This window comes from Hordeum vulgare, chromosome 2H (assembly GCF_904849725.1).
Source record: "Hordeum vulgare subsp. vulgare chromosome 2H, MorexV3_pseudomolecules_assembly, whole genome shotgun sequence".
Taxonomy (NCBI): domain Eukaryota; kingdom Viridiplantae; phylum Streptophyta; class Magnoliopsida; order Poales; family Poaceae; genus Hordeum; species Hordeum vulgare.
The window spans coordinates 506,849,432-506,871,892 of NC_058519.1; the positions used below are offsets into that span (position 1 = coordinate 506,849,432).

General features: G+C 47.2%; 1 protein-coding gene across 1 annotated transcript; it reads left to right on the top strand.

Annotated features, from left to right (window-relative positions):
* Nucleotides 1-279: 279 nt before the first annotated feature.
* On the top strand, nt 280-4,834 carry LOC123426884 (sugar transport protein MST1-like). Its single transcript, XM_045110788.1, has 4 exons — nt 280-611; nt 714-1,033; nt 3,425-4,057; nt 4,141-4,834. Exons 1-4 carry the CDS (start codon nt 476-478, stop codon nt 4,597-4,599), a joined length of 1,548 nt encoding a protein of 515 aa, XP_044966723.1. The 5' UTR covers nt 280-475; the 3' UTR covers nt 4,600-4,834.
* The last annotated feature ends 17,627 nt before the right edge of the window (nt 4,835-22,461 follow it).

The window sequence follows — 22,461 nt, forward strand, 5'->3', positions numbered from 1 at the left end:
TCCCTCCGTTCCTAAATATAAGTCTTTTAAGGGATTTCACTAGGGGGACTACATACGGAGCAAAATGAGTGAATCTACACTCTAAAGCATGTCTATATACATCCGTATGTAGTCTTCTAGTGAAATCTATAAAAAAACTTATATTATGAAACGGAGGGAGTACACAGAAAAAAAAAAGAGTCAGTTACAACCACCACGCGAGGGACGTGGTCAGGCATACATGCAGTGCATGCAGTTGGTAGTGGCGCACGTCGGATGCGTGAAGACCCGGGCAGCGCCGCATTGCCGTGCAGTGGTTATCGTTGTTTCGAACACACACCCCATGCTACTCACCGGCCACCACTCCTATACAATACCACGCTGATCGGGCTTCGCAACCAAGCGGTACCCTGTGTAGTTGTTAGTTTGTTACAGCTAGCGATCAAGTCCGCGCGTGCGTGCAAGTGAGGATAACCGGCCCGGCGGCACGCTTGCGATGGCTGGTGGAGGGTTCGCCGCGGCCGGCGCCCCGTCGGGCGACTACGGCGGCGGCATAACCTTCTCCGTCGTGGTCACCTGCCTCATGGCAGCCTCCGGTGGCCTCATCTTCGGCTACGACATCGGCATCTCAGGTACCGTCCTCACGAGTGTATGTGTATGCACTGCAATTCTGCAGAGATGTCTTTCCGTATGCATTCAAGTCAGAACATCGGTGGTAATCCTTGGTCGATCAGGGGGCGTGACGGCGATGGAGTCATTCCTGGAGGAATTCTTCCCGGGCGTGCTCCGACGGATGGCGGCCGCGCGGCGGGACCAGTACTGCGTCTACGACAGCCACGTGCTGACGGCGTTCACGTCGTCGCTGTACCTGGCGGGGCTGGTCGCGTCGCTCGCGGCTGGCAGGGTCACCAGGGCGGTCGGGAGGCAGGCAGTCATGCTAGCTGGCGGCGCGTTCTTCCTGGCCGGCGCCGCCGTGAACGCCGCAGCGGTGAACATTGCCATGCTCATCGTCGGCCGCATGCTGCTCGGCTTCGGCATCGGCTTCACCAACCAGGTATGTTTGGTATTCATAACAGCTGATCTTTATTTGGGACCTGTACAGAACTTTTGAAACTGTACAAGTAGAAACAAACGCGCTGGTTACTGAATTTCAAGAATTTCACGACCTGTTTGGCATTTTAAACAGTAAACTCCACCAGATTGTTTACTCTATTTAAGATTTGGTCTAATTTAAATGGATTTTTTCAACAAGGGGCAGTTTATTCTGTCGTTTTAAAATAAATGTCGCAAATTTAATACTAAATTAATAAAAATTTATACTAGATCAACAACATTTATTTTAAAACGGAGGGAGTAGGTGCGTGAGTATTAGTATATTTGTACTCATTTTGATGTGTGGCGAGTGAGTCACCTAGTAAATTGAAAGAAAAAGTGGACCTGAAAAAAGTGAATGCGACAACAATCTATGCAACTAAAGCGACACGTCTCTAATGTGTGGGAAAGATCTACATATACAGAGTGATGAATAAAGCTACTCACCCGCCTATCAGGTAAAGCTCCCAATGAGACAATAATTTCAACAATATTTCAGTGTAATTTCACTGAAATTTCAGGAATTTCAACAATATTTCACTCAAAATATGTCAACAATTTCAAGAGTACATAGAATTTCTAAAACTGAAATTCAAAACATATAGCCTACGTAAACAAACGTCCACCATTACATAGAAAAAGGGTTTCGTAAAGGGGGTGACGATCCCTCGAAAAGAGAGGGGTGGTGGGGTGACTACGGCTTGGAGGCAATTATCTTGGTTGTACGAGGGCATGCTTCCACACATCTGTATCTGTATCTCTATCTATATCTATATCTATATCTATATCTATCTATATCTACATCCACCTATATCTCCATAACTCGTTCTTTATATGCAAGTCTCACCAACTGAATTTGCAGAGTTCAGCGAATTCATAAGTTTACCTTCTATAGTCCATACTCGTCAATTCCGTAATTTACTGCATATAGGGTTTTCTCAAAAGTCAAACTTTACAAAATTGAACCAAGATTGTTGAGAAAAATATCTGCATCTAGAATACTAACTATATCACATTACGTATGGTGGTGTAATTTAGTGCATATAGGGTTTTCTCAAGACGTATTTTTATATTATATACATATTTGGTATGGTAGGTATAAATAGTTTTTCCATAAACCTCATCAAAATTTGTAAAGTTTGGCACTTTTAAAAAAAATCACAACATTATTGAACAAAAGGAGTATTTCCAATTTACTTCTACCACCCTTAGGCCTTGTTTGGTAATAGGGTTTTTGAGGAGATTGGTGGGGATAATTCCCATAGGGATTGGGTGAAACCCCAACCTTCACCCAATCCATTCAAATCCCCATTTATCCCCAATCCACTAGGTAGGGGTAGTGTATTGGGTATTGAGAAAAATGCACTAGAATTTGAGAATTTGTAAGGAAATGTGGGGATGAAACATGCCAAATACACTAGAACGAAATGATGTTATGGGATATGTGGGGATTTAAGGGTTTGATCGGGATAATCCCCACTAATTTTCTAAAATACACTAGTATCAAACAAGGCCTTACGTGGAATGGTTACCTAACAATCCTGGATGGAGGGAGTAATAGTCCGTCATTTTATTATCTCTAAACTCGAAGCAAATACAAAAGGTTGAGACAGTTGACTGAAATTCACTCGGATCCTCTAGCAACTCCTGCCAGATTGTATTGGTTGTGTGTTGAACTCGGACCTTGCCGAGGTGAGTGAATAAAACACAACCCATTCTAACTAAAAAAAGACTGAATGCTTTTCAACGATTGTGCTTTAGCTCTGCAGGCATTTAAAGATGTAAACCCTACAGCCATTCACATGTCATGCAGATTAGAAGGGTGGTAGCTGGCTGAGCCCTTGCTTCATCTGTCCGCTGCCTCCCTGGTTAGCTGTGGCGAGTGGCTAGTTTGGAGTCAACCAATCGCTCTCGTGTTGCCCAATTGAACAGTGGATAGGACGTCGCGTTTCACCTTTTGTTCAGTGGTTAGCTGCAACATGCTGCTCGTGCAGGCACGCATGAGTGAGTGAAGCATCACACTTCCCTTCGTTGGCGGGCGTTGCAGTAGGGTAGGCTGGTGATAGATACTCGTATGTTTCTGTCGTCCGTGCAGCGCTACCTATCCATGCGTACATGTCGCTCGAATGGTCGATCCAATCCTCAGTTAGACGATTACTATCAGCATCAGGGCGATTATTAATCGACGTGATTAATCCTCACGTACGTACTGATCGCCTCTTGCTTGCATCATGATTGATAACTATGCTTCACGTGTACCAATTAAGTACTCCTACGAACAACCGCACCATGTGACGTGATGTGAAAGTGAGTCGCGTGGCCGACCGTGGCATGGCATGGCAACTGATGGCAGGCGGCGCCGGTGTACCTGGCGGAGACGGCGCCGGCCAAGTGGAGGGGCGCCTTCACCACGGGGTTCCAGCTCTTCCTCGGCATCGGCAACCTCGCGGCCAACCTGACAAACTACGGCGCCGCGCGCATCCCGCGCTGGGGCTGGCGGCTCTCCCTCGGCCTGGCGGCGGTGCCGGCGTCCGTCATCCTCGCGGGCGCCCTGCTCATCCCGGACACTCCCAGCAGCCTCATCGTGCGCGGCCGGGCGGAGCAGGCGCGCGCCGCGCTCCGGCGCGTCCGCGGCCCCAAGGCCGACGTCGACGCCGAGCTGGAGGACGTGGCCCGCGCGGTCGAGGCGGCGCGCTCCAACGAGCAGGGCGCATTCCGGAGGATCCTCGGCAGGGAGTACCGGCCCCACCTGGTGATGGCCGTGGCGGTGCCGCTCTTCCAGCAGCTCACCGGGGTCATCGTCATCGCATTCTTCTCGCCGGTGCTGTTCCAGACGGCCGGGTTCGGGAGCAACGCCGCGCTGATGGGCGCCGTCATCCTCGGCGCCGTCAACCTCGGCTCCGCCCTCGTGTCCGTCGCCACGGTCGACCGCTACGGTCGCAGGCCGCTGTTCTTGGCTGGTGGGCTCGTCATGATCATGTGCCAGGTACGTACAACAAACACGGAAAGGGAATGCATTGCATGCTTTCGGTTTCCACGTCGTCATCGTTTGCTGCTGCCTTTGATTAGGTTGCGGTTGCGTGGATCATGGGGTCGCAGATCGGCCGTGACGGCGAGTCCACCATGGCCAGGAAGTACTCCGTCGCGGTGCTGGCTCTGACCTGCGTCTTTTCGGCGTCCTTCGGGTGGTCGTGGGGTCCCCTCACGTGGGTGATCCCCGGCGAGATATTCCCGGTGGAGGTCCGCTCGGCCGGGCAGGGAATCAGCGTGGCCGTCAACCTCGGCGCCACCTTCGTGCTCACGCAAACCTTCCTATCCATGCTCTGCAGCTTCAAGTACGCCACCTTCATCTACTACGCGGCCTGGGTCGCCGTCATGACAGCCTTCGTGGTGGCATTCCTGCCGGAGACCAAGGGGGTGCCCCTCGAGGCCATGGGCGCCGTCTGGGCGCGCCACTGGTACTGGGGACGCTTCGTCAACGTGCAGCAGCAGCCGCCGCCCAAGAACACCGATGCGCTCATAAACTGACGACGTTTAGCGCCTTTGCCGTCGTGGCCTCATGGGCGTGGCTTTCATCTCCGTACCCGCGGCACGAGTTGTGTGTATGTGTGTTCGTATGTGGCCATGTGGGTATATGGAGCCGCAGTGCTGTCTGTGAAAAGATTGTTTCTTTTTTCCTTTTCTTTTGTGGAAGAAAGATGTTTGTTTCGTGGTGTTGTACGTCCATTCGTCGTATCGGATTGAATAACATTCTTTGTCTGCCCGCAAGCGTACCGCAATAAGAAAATGACACATAAGAATCCGCAAGGAAATGAACTCATCAAAAGTTTGTTTGAGTACTACAAATGACTGTAAAATCAAGGCGTACGTATTTCCTACTCCCTCCGTTCCTAAATGTAAGTCTTTCTAGAATGGACTACATGCGGATGTATATAGACATATTTTAAAGTATAGATTTAATCATTTTGTTCTGTATGTAGATTTCAAATAAAATCGCTTAAAAGACTTATATTTAGGAACGGAGGGAGTATAAAACTTGTTTGAGTGTCAAGTTCATTTGAAGCAAACATGGTTCAAATGAGTACTACAAATGACTGTTAAATCAAATCTTACTAGTTCAACTACTACATCATTTCAAACATAATTGAAACATAGAAAATTCATTTGAAGCAAACATGGTTCTTGAATATAATAAACATGGTTCAAACTACTACATCCATCAAACTACTACTACCCTGAGCCGAATGGCGGAGCTTGGGCCAAATCTTTGGAGGGGCAAGGGGCTAAGGAGGGGCAAAACTATAAGGTTTAGCCTGTTTTTTTACTGAACATATAGTACAAAAACTGATAGTGGTAGGCGATTTTTTCTTGGTCTGGGGGGCCACCGCCCAGGTTGGATCCCGTGAAGCTCCGCCACTGACTGAGCCTACTCGTCGATCTTGAAATGCTCTCAGAACTTCGTTGCACTCCTCGTCCTCCTCCTCCTGGTCACCCCAGTCTGACGAGTCAAACTCGACGGGGATCACCTGCGAGGGGGCGGGCTCCTCTTCCTTCTTCACCCCCTTCTTCTTTTGCCCGGCCTTGCGTTTTCAGAAGAAAGCACGCTCAGTCTAGACATACTTTGGATGCTCCCACCCGAACTTCGACAGTGTTGTTCATGGAAAGATTGTTGTTTCCTTTTTCTTTTCTTTTCCTTTTTTTGTGTGCAAGAAATATTTCTTTTCTTGAACGTAGTAGAGATCGCATACGCTCATACATATGTGTGGAAGAAAGATTGTTGTTTGTGGTGTTGTACGTCCATCCGTTATACATTGAATAACATTCTTGTCCGCGCTAGCATGAGGAAAATGACACATCAGAATTCACAACGAATTGGACTCATCAAGACTTGTTTAGGTGTTACAAATGACTGTAAAACCAAGGGCTTATTTCCCATAGCACTTGTTTGAGTGTCAAGTTCATGTGACTAGTTTGTTGTCCATTGTGCTTGGCTGACTAAGAGCATCTCCAATGAAAGATGTATAATTGGAGATGTAAAAGTAAGAGCATCTTCAATAGATAATGCAAAATTTAGAGATGTAAAAGTAGGAGATGTAAATTTAAATATCCAAAAAGTGTTTTTGACATCTCCAAAACATAGCCAACTCCAACAAATGATGTATATTGGAGATGTAAAAGTGCAACTCCAATAGCTGATGTATATTTGGTGATGTAAACCTCCTACTCCAACAAATAATTTTGTCAAACACCTTCCGTGCGAGGTGGAATAAACCGGTCAGCGGCGGGTAGGAGCGTTGATGGGAAACACCAAGCCCATCTGGTTGGACGGCGGCTGCTTCAACAACCTTTGGATGTCGCGCAGCTGCCGGAGAACTCCGTTCGCGGCGATGCCATGACGACGACAACGACCGAGAAACCGCCGGCTCGATGGGTTGCGGTGGTCGTGCGGCTGCCCTACTAGCTTTGGTCGTGGGTAGAGGCTACCAGGGAAGGTGACCGTGAGCTGCTACCACTATTACTGTCGCTGGAGCGACGACAAACCTCCGATCGACCACGCGATCATTGACAGGGCCGACTAAAATCAGCGTGTCGTCGACTGCTAGGGAGGCGTGACTGGCAAGCGGGATAGACCGCGGGGTCAGAATGAAGGGAAGGGCGGCGGTGGCGGCATCTCCTCACACAAATAACTGGCGACGGTGGCGGGCGATCGTCAGTGTGGCGGAGTGAGATCTGTTGGTTGTCGACCGCTAGGGCAGTGGGCTCGCGCTTCGATCGGTGATGGATGGACGGGTAGCAACGGCGTTCTCGGTTGAAATCACCAATGGCACACGCGGGTGGGCTGAAGCGAAATGAAGGTGGTTCGCTCGTGGTCGCTCGTTTTACATCTCGTATAGGTGAAGATGTATGTTTGCATCTTGAGGTGTTATATTTTACATCTATGGGAGGCGGAGATGTTTTTTTTGCATCTGCATTATCAGTTGGAGGTGGGTTTTTAAGCCTCAAAGATGCAAAAGTTAGTTTTTTTTTCATCTACGTCATCTATTGGATATGCTCTAAGTGTTGTACAACTTACAACATCAAGAAGTGTTTTTTACATCTTTAAAATAGTCTCAACTTCAACACATGACATATATTTGGTAATGTAAACCTCCTACTCCAACAGATGGTGTATTTGAAGATGTAGAACTCCCCCCAACCCACACTCCTCTTTCCTCTCGTGCGGGAGGGAAATTTCATCCCCGCCTCCCCGGCTCCTCCCGCAGCCTCGCCTCGCGCCGGCCATGGAGGCCGCCGCCGCGCCCCTGCCCGCCGCCGCGCCCGCCCCGCCCGACTCGGGCCCCGCCCCCGCCCCCGCACCCGCACCTGCCCGACACCCGACCGTGGCCGACGTGGTGGCGGCGACCCACGTCGGGGCCAAGTGGCAGCGGGCGGGCCTCGCACCGCCTCCTCTCGCCTCCCGGGCTCCCGCCCCGGCCCCCGTCCCCGCCCCCAAGGAGAGTCGGCCAAAGGCGGCCTCCCGTGGGCCGCGAGGGGCTTCCTCCAAGGTCGTCGGCTCGTCCCCGGCCGTGAAGAAGATGCGGAAGAAGCCCACGGCCCCTCCTGCGGCCCCGCCCGCCGCTGTCGCCGAACCTCCTCCCGCCGCGCACGAGGTGTTCGAGGAAATGGCGACCCCATCCTCGTTCATGGACCTCGTCCAAGACGCGAAGGTGGACCTCGGGGCTCTGCCTCTAGAACCCTTTAGGGTTGGTGACGACTTGGAGGAAGATGAGGAGGATGAAGGGGATGACGAGGAGGAGGTGGCCGAGATAGGGGAGGAGGCATTCACCGCCGCTTCCCGCCCACACGCACGGTCGACAAACTACACCGAAGCGGAAGATATCCTCTTGGTTCGTGCTTGGGCGGCTATGGGGATGGATGCAAGCACCGGCACCGATCAAACCGGTAAACGATATTGGCAAAGGATCGAGGACAACTATTGTGGGATCAAGCCAAAGAATAGTGGGTTCATCTCTCGCACTTACCGGTCGCTTCAAGGCCGGTGGGAGTTTATGAAGCCCGCTTGTGCTCGTTGGAGTGCGGCCATGGACCAAGTGAGGGATGCACCACCTAGTGGAACCGTGGAGAGTGACTATGTGAGTACATATCTCTTCACTATTTTGATTATGTGTGTGTACTATGCTATTGGTGGGTTCTTATGTGATTATGTGTGGTTGATAGGAGACAATTGCCGGCATGAGGTACAAGGAGATGGCCGCTTCCAAGGGCAAGCCATTCCCATTTAAGCATGCTTGGGCAATTCTTCAAACCTTTGACAAGTGGAAGTTGAGGGATCAAGAGACCGCACCCAAGAAGTCGGCAATGCTTAGGATGGATGATAGTGAAGATGAGGAGGAGAGGAACTTGGGCAAGCCCGAGGGAACCAAGAAGGGCAAGCTAAGGGTGAAGATGGAAGGAGAGGCGTCAAGCCTAAGGGAGAAGATGGAGCACATGATGAAGGCAAGAGAGGAATTGACAACGAAGACACTAGAGACGAAGCTTCTTATCACCGAGAAGAAGAAAGAGGTCAAGCTTGCACAAGTTGAAGCAAAGCGTGAAGAAGCAAAGCGCAAGGCCGACTTGGAGGAGAGGATGATCAAGCTCAAAGAGGCAAAGGTATGGAAAGAACTCATGGTGGAAGAGAAGGAGCACATGATGATGTCCAAGAAGGACATGGATCAAGACCAATTGCAATGGTGGAAGGACTACACGGAGGACATCGCGGATGAAAGTGCAGTCATGCCCTTAATCGTGTTTTAGTGTTGCTGACAACACACATATAGATAACTAATCACTAATCCCCTTTAAGCTATTGTGAATGATCATGTGTTGATAAGGACAAGCTCATGTTCTAACAAGGACAAGATCAAGATAAGCATTCCTAAGCACTACATGCTTGATTCTTGTGGATGTTCACGTGGTGGACAAATGAAGATGAATACATAAGCTAGGCTTTCCACATTGTGTATGGGAGAGCTACTTGAAGACTTCATCATGTCTTGCTTTCAACTTGAGCCAAGAAGGAACAACAACATCAAGCTCAAGTGAAAGGGCTAACTCAAATGTATCAGTCCCTTTGACGTTAGTGGTGCGGAGTGATGATCAGCGAATAAAAGTATACACTCAAGTATGGATCATCGGTACCCCTTTTATAATTCTTGAGTCTTCAGGGATCCCGCACTATTAAGAGGGGATCACAGGTTTTTGCGATGAACTTGCTCAACTACATCTCCACTGTTCTGCTCAGACCACATCTCCACTGCTCTGCTGTTATCTGAAAACAGAACAAATGCCTCGGACATCCGGCTTCCTCCGGACGTCCGAGGGCCGGACGACCGTCTGCTTCGGAAATCCGGAATCCTATACCAGAGAAACTTGAGCCATATAACTCGGACTTCCGGATCCCTCCGGACGTCCAAGGGCCGGACGTCCGACCAACTTCGGAAATCCGGAACTGTGCACCAGAGAAAATTGAGCCATATAACTCGGACTTCCGGCTCCCTCCGGACGTCCGAGGGCCGGACGTCCGACCTCCTTCGGAAATCCGGAATCTCGCACCATAGAAGGTTGAGTTAAATAACTCGGACTTCCGGCTTCCTCCGAACGTTCGGTCCCTGTTCAACTACACAGTGGTTCTAGATATATATGCATCCCTCGGACGACCGACCCCTGTCGGACGTCCGGCTCCTTGTGGACGTCCGGACATCCGAGAACTGTCGGATGTCCGACCCCTGTCAGACTTAAAGTGTCCCCAACGGCTGTTTTACTCTCCCCACTATATATACCCCCCCTCCCACTTCGTGAGAGGGTGCCCAACACAGCCATATCCTCATAAGAACACATTTCTACCTCACACACATTTGCTTACACCAAATCTTAGATCCCAAGAGCATTTGTGAGCCCCTTTGAGAGTTGTTCCAATCAAAAGATAGATCGTCTCCCTCTCCTTCTCTCAACCCAAGCTATTTGAGATTTGAGAAAGTTTTGAGCATTCCCCGTGATCTTGTTACTCTTGGAGGTTGGAGACTCCTAGGCGGTAGGAGTTCTTCGGAGAGGAATCAATCCGTGTGATTACCCCCCGGAAAAGTTTGTGAGGGTTTGGAAGCCACCTCAAAGGCTTACCACTAGTGGTTGAGAAACGCCTTTGTGGTGTTATCTCAAAGGGAGAATAGGGTGAGCCTTCGTGGCGTTGGTGTGCCTTCGTGGTAACATCCAGCTCTCTAACGGTGACTAGCTTCCCTCCAAGGAAGTGAACATCGGGATACATCTTCGTCTCAGTGACCTTGGTTATCCTTAACCCTAACTCCTTACTTGTGGTTTACTCGTGTTACTTGAGCATACATACATTGCATATTGTTTGTGCTCATTATATTGTGTTGGCTATTTCTTGTACAAGATTAATCATTCAAGCATACCCTCTATATCCACACGTTCACACTTGCAGCTTTTGATATATCGTGTGCTATAGTGTGATCTAGTATCTTGTGTCGTTCACCTAGTTGTCGTGTGATATAGCTCAAGTAAGTTTGTGTAACTTACTTGGGCTTGTTAGTAACTGTATTGTGTCCATCTTGGTAGATCGTGTTGTTGATACACGTTGCAGTGCCTAGTGCATTTAGGTTTTGTGCTTGACAAGTATCCTCTTAGTTTATTTCCGCATTAGGTTTAAGCCAAATCCGAAGAAGTTTTTAAATAGCCTATTCAACCCCCCCTCTAGGCGTCATCAAGGTCTTTTCAATTGGTATCAGAGGAAGGTCTCTCTTTAATTAGGTTTCACGACCTAGAGAGTATCGATGTCGACTATTGGATTAGTGCACAATGACACCTTTGACTTTGATGACACAAATTATACCCTATGGAGAATTCGTATGCTTCATCACTTTCGGGCCATGGGCCCAAATACTTTACGAATTGTTCTTGTAGGGATTGCCGACAAAATGGATGATGCATCTTCATCTACTAATGAAATGTATCTTGATTGTGAGGCTTTTCTTGCCATTCATCGAACCATAAGTCCTGAAGTGTTTAAGTCTATCTCGACTTGCAAGTCAGCTCATGAAGTTTGGACTAAACTTGAAGATATATATGGTGGGTCGAATCTTGATGAAGACGATATTATGATGAAGGAGTTGGTGCATGAGCTCTTCACTCTTTTCGATCATAAAGAGTCCACCACTACTTCCATATCTGATTGCTTGCACACCTCGGCATCTTCAATCTCACAAGGTAATGACATGGTGAGTGAAGAAATATATGTTGATGAAAATGTCATAGCCTGTATGGACACGAGCATATCTAGCACCACACGTAGTGTAAATTATTGTGCTGATAGGTCATACATTTCACCTAAAGATCCCTCGACAAATGTCTGTGGTGATATGCCTGCTTTCCCGTGTCCTCTTGATCAAAATATCTTGTTTCTCCCTAGTTGTTATATGACTAATCATTTAGGGGAAATCAAGAAATATGAAGTACCTTTGACTAATGAAGAATCTGATTCACCAAAAGAATCATCATCAACTCCTCCAGTTCACATGTGCCTCATGGCAAGAGGTAATAATGAGGTATCATCTTCCCCGTGCAATAACGATGATATTTGCGATGAGGATGATGATGATGACTTGACTAAAAATATCTATGTGATCAGTAAAATTCTTCATAAAGCTAAAAATAACGCTCTTCAAAGATTCCAAGATGTTCTTGCTTATTTTGAAAATTTTAATGATTCACTTAATCATGAACAAGCTAAAAGTGAACAACTTGAACATGAACTTGAGAAGAGTCATCAAGCATGTAGAGACTTAAGATCTTCAAAAGGAGAGATTGAAGTTGCTCATGATAAACTTAAAAAGGATTTTGAGGTCCTTCTCCTTGAATGCAAGAATGTCAAGGGAGAGCTCATCAAAACCTCTAAGATCTATGAGGAGCTTCAATCTACTCATGAGAAGTCTCTAATCGCTACTTACTCCTCTCATATTGTTGATGATACTTGTACATCTAACCCTCTCTCTTTTGAAGTATCAACATTGAAGGAGAATGTTGAGCTACGTGCTCAACTTGATTTACTAACTAACAATTATGGGAAGTTGGAAGAAAACCATGTAATGCTCACAAGCTCTCATGCTGATCATCTAACATCCCATAACGTGCAAAAGTTAGCTCATGAGGCTATCATCACCAAGGTAACATCAAAGGAAATCGAAGAGCTCAAGGCCCAAGTCACGTCTTTGAAGAAAGACTTGGAACAGTGTCATGAAGGGATGTCCACACTCAACAACGTCCTGTGTGAGCAAACATCTCCGAATGACAAAAATGATGTTGGAGTAAACTCAAACAAGAACAAGAGTAACCTTGAACAAGTTAAGAATTCGTCCAAAATCATTTGCTTCAAGTGCAAAGTTAAAGGGCACCATGTTAGATCTTGCCCTCTGAAGACGAAGTCTCAAAGTCACAAGCAACAAGGGAAGCGGCCACAAACTCAATCACACACTCAGCTACAAGTTGAAGGAAGGCCTCTTCCCAATAAGACCCAAGCCAACACTCCCCGAGGTGAGAAATCAACTGGGAAGAAAACAAAGGGTAGATGTTGCTACTTATGTCGTGAGAAGGGTCACGTCGCTTCGTCTTGCACGAGAGGTAACTTATCCAACCCAATCACTATTGATGATAGCTATTCCCTTGGGAAGGATAAGGTTGGCAATGTGTTTGCCAAGTTTGTTGGTACTCAAAATGGTGTCAAGAAAAGAACCATTTGGGTTGCCAAGCCTATTGTGACTAACCTCTTAGGACCCAGCGTAGTTGGGGACCAACAAGCTCAAACTTGATCAATAGGTGGCTTTGGAGGACATTGGAGACTTGGATACACAGTGAAAATTTAAGGACTCTTCATCATTCATATTATCTCAAGCCAAGTTGTTGGAGCATATATCTCCATATGTGGTTTTGGTACTTGATGACAATTCCTATGGACTAATGGTTGCCTTAAGTTACATTTATAGGATTTGTCCATAGGCACTTCTTGAAGTCCATCTGTTGGGTTCAAGGAGTTTATATGATGACCAAGATGGTATTCAAGGTATTATCCAAAGAATGGTCATAGAGACACATGGTTGATCAAGATCTCAGACAAAAAGTAAATCAAGATGATCAACACACAAAGCGTACAAGATGTACCGAGAGGGATCAAGTGATCCCATGGTATGGATTTGTCCATAGGCACTTCTTGAAGTCCATCTGTTGGGTTCAAGGAGTTTATATGATGACCAAGATGGTATTCAAGGTATTATCCAAAGAATGGTCATAGAGACACATGGTTGATCAAGATCTCAGTCAAAGAGTAAATCAAGATGATCAACACACAAAGCGTACAAGATGTACCGAGAGGGATCAAGTGATCCCATGGTATGGTAAGCATTGTCCATTACGTGTTTGTGTACTAACCCATGGTCTTCGTGAGAATTCTATGTGGGGGTTAGGTGTGTTTACATGGGCTTGCGTCAAAGGGAAGATCCCATACAACCCATGGAGTATGACGTCAAGTTGTGATCATCATCAATGGTTGATCAAGATCTCAGACAAAGAGTAAACCAAGATGATCAACACACAAAGCGTACAAGATGTACCGAGAGGGATCAAGTAATCCCATGGTATGGTAAGCATTGTCCATTACGTGTTTGTATACTAACCCATGGTCTTCGTGAGAGTTCTATGTGGGGGTTAGGTGTGTTTCCATGGGCTTGCGTCAAAGGGAAGATCTCATACAACCCATGGAGTATGACGTCAAGTTGTGATCGTCATCAAGATTGCCATGTGCAAGTTCAAGTGGATCAGCACGAAGATAGCATGCTTGAAGCTTGCCGTCCATTGTGGTGGCAATGGACTTGTGAAGATATGCTGAAGAGTGGCTCACCCATAGTGAGTATGGGGGAGCAATCAACTAGTCTTCATCAAGCCAACACAATCAAGAAAGGTGGTCCATCTTGAGGAATCCAAGATCATCATCATCTAGCTCAAGAGGACGAGGTGCAAGGTATAGGTTTGCCCTTGATAGGTTTTCTGGTTAGGATAGATTGTTATTCTATCAAGGGGGGCTCTCAAGTGAGTAGCTTGATCGTATCGTTCGTTGAGAGCTCAAACCATTTGCATCCTTGCATCATACTTCTTGGTTCTTGTTTGGTGTTTCTCTTTGTGAGTTCTAGAGCTTATGGTCATCTTCGTGACAAGCTCGAGTTCATCGAAAACGGAGTCCATATGCATCTACTATGATGTTTTCGATGTTGGAGTTTTTGTCGGTTCTTCATTCATAGAGATCTCACATCTCTATATCTTTGGCATATTCATAACCGCATGGTCTTAAGATTTCCAGTCGCTGTTTGGATAGCCTTTGTCGTCCTGAATCCAACAAGCTTGGGTTTGCTCGATTCGGAGCTCGTATGCGAAAGTTATGGCTGTTTTCAGTGGCGAGCGGTAGTACCGCTGGACCTAGCGGTAGTACCGCTAGAGTTGGCGGTAGTACCGCTGGCCCTAGCGGTAGTACCGCTGGCTCGCGGTAGTACCGCCCCTGGTCAGCGGTAGTACCGCTCCAGGAGCTTAGTACCGCCTGCCTAGCGGTTGTTCGTGGACGGACCTTTTTGCGAAGACTTTCTTGGCGGTGGTAGTGCCTTTGCACTACCAGGGGCCCAGCGGTAGTACCGCTGGGGCCAGCGGTATTACCGCTGGAGTGCCAGCGGTAGTACCGCTAGCGGGCGGTAGTACCGCTGGAGTGCCAGCGGTAGTACCGCTAGCTGGCGGTAGTACCGCTGCAGCCAGCGGTAGTACCGCTGGAGCTCGGGCAGAAAGTGGGGGTAACGGACTGATTCTTTCCCCCACTATATAAAGGGGGTCTTCTTCCCCCTTGGCCTTATCCATCCGTTGAGCTCTTGTTCTACCTCCATTGTTGACATTCTTAGAGCTTGATTACTCTCTATCCCTCCAATGATTCTTGCTTGTTCTTGAGGGAAAAGAGAGAGGAGATCTAGATCCACATCTCCACCAATCACTTTCTCCTCTATGTGAGGGGAACCCCTTGGATCTTGATCTTGGAGTTCTTTGTGAGCTCCTTGTTCTTCCTCTCATATTTCTCCATAGCTTTTGTTGTTGTGGAGGGATTTGAGTGTGAGGGACTTGACCACTTCGTGTGTTCTTGCCATTGCATTAGTTGCATCGGTTTGAGTTCTCCACGGTGATACGTGGAAGTGAGAAGTTGAGAAGCTTACTACCTTTGGTACTTAGTACCCTTGATATTGTTCTTCGTGGATGCTTTGGCGTCCTAGAAGCTTGGTGGTGTCTCGGAGCTCAATCATTGTGGTGTGAAACTCCGGGAAGCGTCGGGATCTCCAATTAGGTTGTGGAGGTTGCCCCGAGCAATTTGTACGGGTACCGGTAACCGCCCCCAAGGGTTGCCACGTGTACGGGTTCGGTGACCGCCCCCAAGGGTTGCCATTTGTACGGGTTCGGTGACCGCCCTCAAGGGTCCCTTAGTGGAATCACGGCATCTTGCATTGTGCGAGGGCGTGAGGAGATTACGGTGGCCTTAGTGGCATCTTGGGGAGCATTGTGCCTCCACACCGCTCTAACGGAGATTAGCATCCGCAAGGGTGTGAACTTCGGGATACATCATCGTCTCCCCGTGCCTCGGTTATCTCTTACCCGAACCCTTTACTTATGCACTTTACTTTGTGATAGACATATTGTTTATTGTAATATATCTTGCTATCACTTAGTTGTTTATCTTGCTTAGCATAAGTTGTTGGTGCACATAGGTGAGCCTAGTTGTTTGTAGGTTTTGTGCTTGACATATTAAACGTTAGTTTTATTCCGCATTTGTTCAAGCCTAAACCTTAACTATTTTAAAGCGCCTATTCACCCCCCCTCTAGGCGACATCCACGTCCTTTTCACAAGTCATTTGGATTATCGAGCTCATATCCCATATCCAATGTGCCTCTTTGCGGTAACTTGTACTTAAATTGTTTACATTGAAAGTTGCCTGCCCCACTCCTTCTCATGTGTAGGTTTGGTACCTAGCATGTACTTTGACATGTTGCGCCTACTAGTATGATTGTTACGTGGTATCTATCATGTGTAGGTCGTTATGTATGTCATATAGTTGTGTGTAGTCCTGATCATTACTTGCATCCTAGCTGCACCGATGTGTGGGTCTTTTGAGACGTTAATAGCTCATCACATTAAGGGGGAGTGTTCTGCTCTACGCACGTCACTAACCCAAAATGTGTATATATGTATTGGACTCCATCTGTTATTCACGGTGCAATAGCTCATCACATTAAGGGGGAGTGTTCTGCTCTACGCGCGTCACTAACCCAAAATGTGTATATATGTATTGGACTCCATCTGTTATTCACGGTGCAAGATTATCCAATCAATTCATTTGATGTCAAAGACATCCGAAGGTCAAATTGGCATCCACTTATCAGCTTAGTTGGATGATTGATTGCCTTGTATGATAAATACATGGATTATCACATTATGGGAGTGTGATATGCTTTGTGCACGTCACATCCCCTGGTAAGATAAAACATCCGTTGTATGCCACTCAGAATCTACCACATGGGGTTATTCTATAACTGTGTGGCGTGTCATGCTACACATGTCTTAATTCGCATTATAACCCTGTTGGTGTCTAAATCCCTTAGATGTGCGTGAGTATGACGTCCTACTACACCAATACTCATGGCTTAGCCGCTAGATCGTATCTAAAAGAAGGGCATAGTTGATGCATGCCTTTCGAATTATTTTCTCCACACCATGATCTAACTAATTGGGATGTTAACGTATGATATCTAAACATTACGCTTAGGGTTGAACTCCCACATCACACTTGTGTGAGTATAAAACGATCTTTGTGCTCGTTTGGCACCTACCACCACTGATAATTCTAAATGCCATTGTGTTCTCTCACACATGGTATCTCTGGCTTGGTAGTGTTTTGCATGGTCATTTTATTTCGGCTTTGTCCTCATTTGACCTACTTAACTTGCCGAGAAATTCATGTCTCTCCCGGTAATCTCCCATGCATGTCTTTGAGCTCGCACTATTTATTTCATAATGTTGTGGGAGTTATGATCATATTACCTACACTTATACATCTACTGGGGTGAGACATGCATGTAAGGTTGTGCAAAATGCATACCTTACATGGTTTGATGCCTTGACCGGTTCATGTGTTGAACTTAGGGTGCTACCATATGTTGATTTGTCACCCTGATCCATTTTGGACGACATGAATGTTCTGTAATAGAAAATTATGTGTTCATTTGTCCAAATTGTATATCCTTGGATTTTGATAGGCTTGTGTAGGCATATATACTATGTGTAGATGCACATGCCGCGTCTATCGTATCTTTGATCCAATATATGTTTATGGTAAATCAGACGTATCCATTAAAAGGTTAAGGTGTGCTTGAAAGTAAAACTTATATCTATATGCACATAATTGAGTGATCTTACCCTATATATATTGTAGTTGGACTAACTACTTCGGACCCAATAAGTTTGGGGACCATATTGTGCTTAATTGGTGGTTTAGGTACTTTGGAGAAGCATTGATATCTTGACTTACTCTCAGAAGAAGATGGTGCTAGTCATGAAGAAATTAGAGTCAAGACAGGACTCGGCTACTTCTACGCCATACCAGTGCTTTTCGGGTAACAAGTATTTACTTCATGCATGTACAACATTAGAGTCAACACTGTGTAGGTTGCATCATGGCATGAACATAATATTTTTTTTCCACTTTGTAATTTCCTGCATGTCCTTGTCAATCACATTGATGAAATGCTTAGTGTTGGTGTTCTCTTAGCACTTCATGGTCATATGAATGAGACAAATTTGTGCCATGACCCTTGTGTCATGTGCCTTGCTCTTATAAGAGGATAACTTGTGCATGATTCTATGCACTCATGCGTTTGACGCTATTTTGGACCCACACTTATCATAGTAATCGTATTAAAAGATTTACATCATACCATGTCCAAAATATGTTAGTTGAGAGGCCCCTTTTGGTTTCTACACATGCGAGAATACTCCTTATCACCTCATCACCCAAATCCCAGAAATTGCCTCTGCCTTCTCTCTCGGTCATCCGACGGATCTCGGACATCCGACGGCTAAACGCACTCCGGACGTCCGGCACATGTCGGTCGTCCGACGGCTAAACATTCTTCGGACGTCCGACGCCCTTCGGACGTCCGACACATCGGGAGCTCTATAAATAGAAGGGTGCGGGCTGGGCCTTGCCCTAGCCCCCACGCGCCTCCTTTTCTCCCAGACGCCACCACAGCCGCCGCCGCCAGCGCCAGGGGAGCTCGCCCGCGCCGCCGCCTCCGGGATCTGGCTGATCTCCTCCGCGGGATCCATCTTCCTTTCCTCTCCTCTCTCGATCTGCATGTATCCCCTCGGTCTCACTCACGGTTGGTTCCCCTTTCTCCCAAGTTCTTGTGTTCGTTCATGTGGTTTGACCGTGACCGTTCCCCATTGGGTTTCCAACCGTGTAGGCCTTGTTCGTCATGCCCAAGATTAAGCACACCGCCTGGAAGAACACTGCTGGCTCATCCGCTCGTGCCCCTACTGGCACGGGGTCGGATGACTCCGATGGGCAACGCCGTCCCTTCAAACGGCTCGCCCGGCGTCCTCCTCCTCAACAGCTCCCCTCGTTGTCTGATGGCTCTGACTTCGAGGATGAGCTTGCAGCTGAGGACCGTGCTGAACAGCCCGCCGTTCGGAAGTCTATGTCGAAGCCCGGGACTCGCAGGCCCTCCTATATGCCACCGCCTCCTCCTGAACAGCCCGAAGGTGAAGCTCGTCGCATCTCTCTTGATCCTCCTCCTACTTTAGGTCGTGAAGTCAAGGACTTCACCACGGTTCCTAAGTCTTCATACTTCACTTTCCGCCGCGACGTTGACCAATTTTCTTTTTTCGTGACTCTATGGACTCATGTTTCCGCACAAACGTCCAAGCAAACATCTTTACTACTGTCATTGTTCCTAAGGGTCTCTCTGTCCATCACTATATTGATCTTGAGCATATTCGCACGCACCCGGCGAAATACCCAGGTGCCATTGAGCTCATTGAGTCATCGGGGCTCGCTGCCCCCTTTGCTTTTAGGTACGATTTTAATGGTGCTGCTATTCATCAATTCTATGCCACATGTTTCTTTGTCTCAAACAACACTGTTAGCTGGACGACTTCTGATGTTCAGTTCACAACCTCTTATGATGAGTTTGTTGCCACACTCGGTTTCCCCGACTCCGGCTTCAAAATCCATAAGAATGATCCTAACCATGCACATAAGCCAATTGAGGCGTGTGGGTTTCTCCTCAAACCACTTCGTGAACTTGATGCAGACGAACGGATGAAGGATCTTATCGAAGTATCCATCTGGCGCTCTCCCTACTTTATCATCTTTCAGTGTCTTATCCGCACCATCTATCCCAAGATGGGTGATAGGAGATCCTGCAATGGCTACTGTATTGACATCATGTCACATTTGCACGAGAACCCCAAGCGCAAAATTAATGTGCCTCACTTTCTATGGCATGAGATTCAGCTCGCTAGTTTTCAATACAAGCGAGCCTTCCCCCATGCCCCCTTCATCCAGGCTTTTATTCACCGTGTTGCTGAATTCACTGTTGCTCCCACTCACACGCATCACAAGTGGGTCATTCCCGCTCACATGGCGGATAACTATGCTCCCAAGAAAACCCCACCATCCACCTCCACTCGTCGCACTGCTGCCCGGACAGCAACCCCTTCATCTAGCTCAGCTCCTCTCGATCGCTTTTCCAAATTCATTGGCAAGGCACATTCTGCTATGATGAAGGCCTTCACTTTCCAGTGCGGTCAAACTCATGATGTGGTTTCTCGCCTCGTCTCCTCCAAGAATGCCCTCAAGGCTCGTCTGAGAGACTCGGGAGCTCTTGATGTGAGTGACGATGAGGATCTTCCTACTGCTCCTCCTTCTGACTTTGGCTTCCCATCTGGTCCTGAGTGGGCTGACTTTCTTGACGAGGCTGGTGGCAGTGGTTTGCCTAACGATGAGGATGATGAGGATGATGCCTGATGATGATGATGATATTGACGAGGGTGATATTTGAGTATGTGGTAGCATTGCCGAGTTTCCCTCCTTTTTGGTCCTTGATGCCAAAGGGGGAGAACATTATCTTATCTTAGTTTCGATTTTAGTTCCTCTCATAATGTATGGTATGATGTATTATTATGTCGAACTTAATGCAGTGCCATGTAACGATACTTATGGATGATGTGCTATGCATCACTTATGGATGATGTGTTGTTGAACTATCATGTGATGATGAGATATCATGATATTATCGTTGTGTCATATGATGATGAGTTTTATGTTATCCTATTGATTCATATGATATGCCTTGATTCTTATGATATGCTATGTATTGTTGAACTATTATGGTGTTATATCATGCTATTATCTTCAATGCACACACTAAGGGGGAGCTCCCGCACTTACCTATTTTACTATGCATATAATCAGGGGGAGCTTCATAAGCATCGTAACAAATCTCTCCTAAGCCACACATGTTTATTACTATTTTTGAGAGCTATATGTATGTTGTCATCAACTACCAAAAAGGGGGAGATTGAAAGTGCAATCATGCCCTTAATCGTGTTTTGGTTCTGCTGACAACACACATATAGATAACTAATCACTAATCCCCTTTAAGCTATTGTGAATGATCATGTGTTGATAAGGACAAGCTCATGTGCTAACAAGGACAAGATAAAGATAAGCATTCCTGAGCACTACATGCTTGATTCTTGTGGATGTTCACATGGTGGACAAACGAAGATGAATACATAAGCTAGGCTTTCCACATTGTGTATGGGAGAGCCACTTGAAGACTTCATCATGTCTTGCTTTCAACTTGAGCCAAGAAGGAACAACAACATCAAGCTCAAGTGAAAGGGCTAACTCAAATGTATCAGTCCCTTTGACGTTAGTGGTGCGGAGTGATGATCAGCGAATAAAAGTATACACTCAAGTATGGATCATCGGTACCCCTTTTATAATTATTGAGTCTTTAGGGATCCCGCACTATTAAGAGGGGATCACAGGTTTTTGCGATGAACTTGCTCAAACTACATCTCCACTGTTCTGCTCAGACCACATCTCCACTGCTCTGCTGTTATCTGAAAATAGAACAAATGCCTCGGACATCCGGCTTCCTCCGGACGTCCGAGGGCCGGACGACCGTCTGCTTCGGAAATCCGGAATCCTATACCAGAGAAACTTGAGCCATATAACTCGGACTTCCGGCTCCCTCCGGACGTCCAAGGGCCGGACGTCCGACCAACTTCGGAAATCCGGAACTGTGCACCACAGAAACTTGAGCCATATAACTCGGACTTCCGGCTCCCTCCGGACGTCCGAGGGCCGGACGTCCGACCTCCTTCGGAAATCCGGAATCTCGCACCAGAGAAGGTTGAGTCCAATAACTCGGACGTCCGGCTTCCTCCGGACGTCCGGTCCATGTTCAACTACACAGTGGTTCCCTCGGACGACCGACCCCTGTCGGACGTCCGGCTCCTTGTGGATGTCCGGACATCCAAGAACTGTCGGATGTCCGACCCCTGTCAGACTTAAAGTGTTCCCAACGGCTGTTTTACTCTCCCCACTATATATACCCCCCCTCCCACTTCGTGAGAGGGTGCCCAACACACCCATATCCTCATAAGAACACATTTCTACCTCACACACATTTGCTTACACCAAATCTTAGATCCCAAGAGCATTTGTGAGCCCCTTTGAGAGTTGTTCCAATCAAAAGATAGATCGTCTCCCTCTCCTTCTCTCAACCAAAGCTATTTGAGATTTGAGCAAGTTTTGAGCATTCCCCGTGATCTTGTTACTCTTGGAGGTTGGAGACTCCTAGGCGGTAGGAGTTCTTCGGAGAGGAATCAATCCGTGTGATTACCCCCCGGAAAAGTTTGTGAGGGTTTGGAAGCCACCTCAAAGGCTTACCACTAGTGGTTGAGAAACGCCTTCGTGGTGTTATCTCAAAGGGAGAATAGGGTGAGCCTTCATGGCGTTGGTGTGCCTTCGTGGTAACATCCACCTCTCTAACGGTGACTAGCTTCCCTCCAAGGAAGTGAACATCGGGATACATCTTCGTCTCAGTGACCTTGGTTATCCTTAACCCTAACTCCTTACTTGTGGTTTACACGTGTTACTTGAGCATACATACATTGCATATTTTTTGTGCTCATTATATTGTGTTGGCTATTTCTTGTACAAGATTAATCATTCAAGCATACCCTCTATA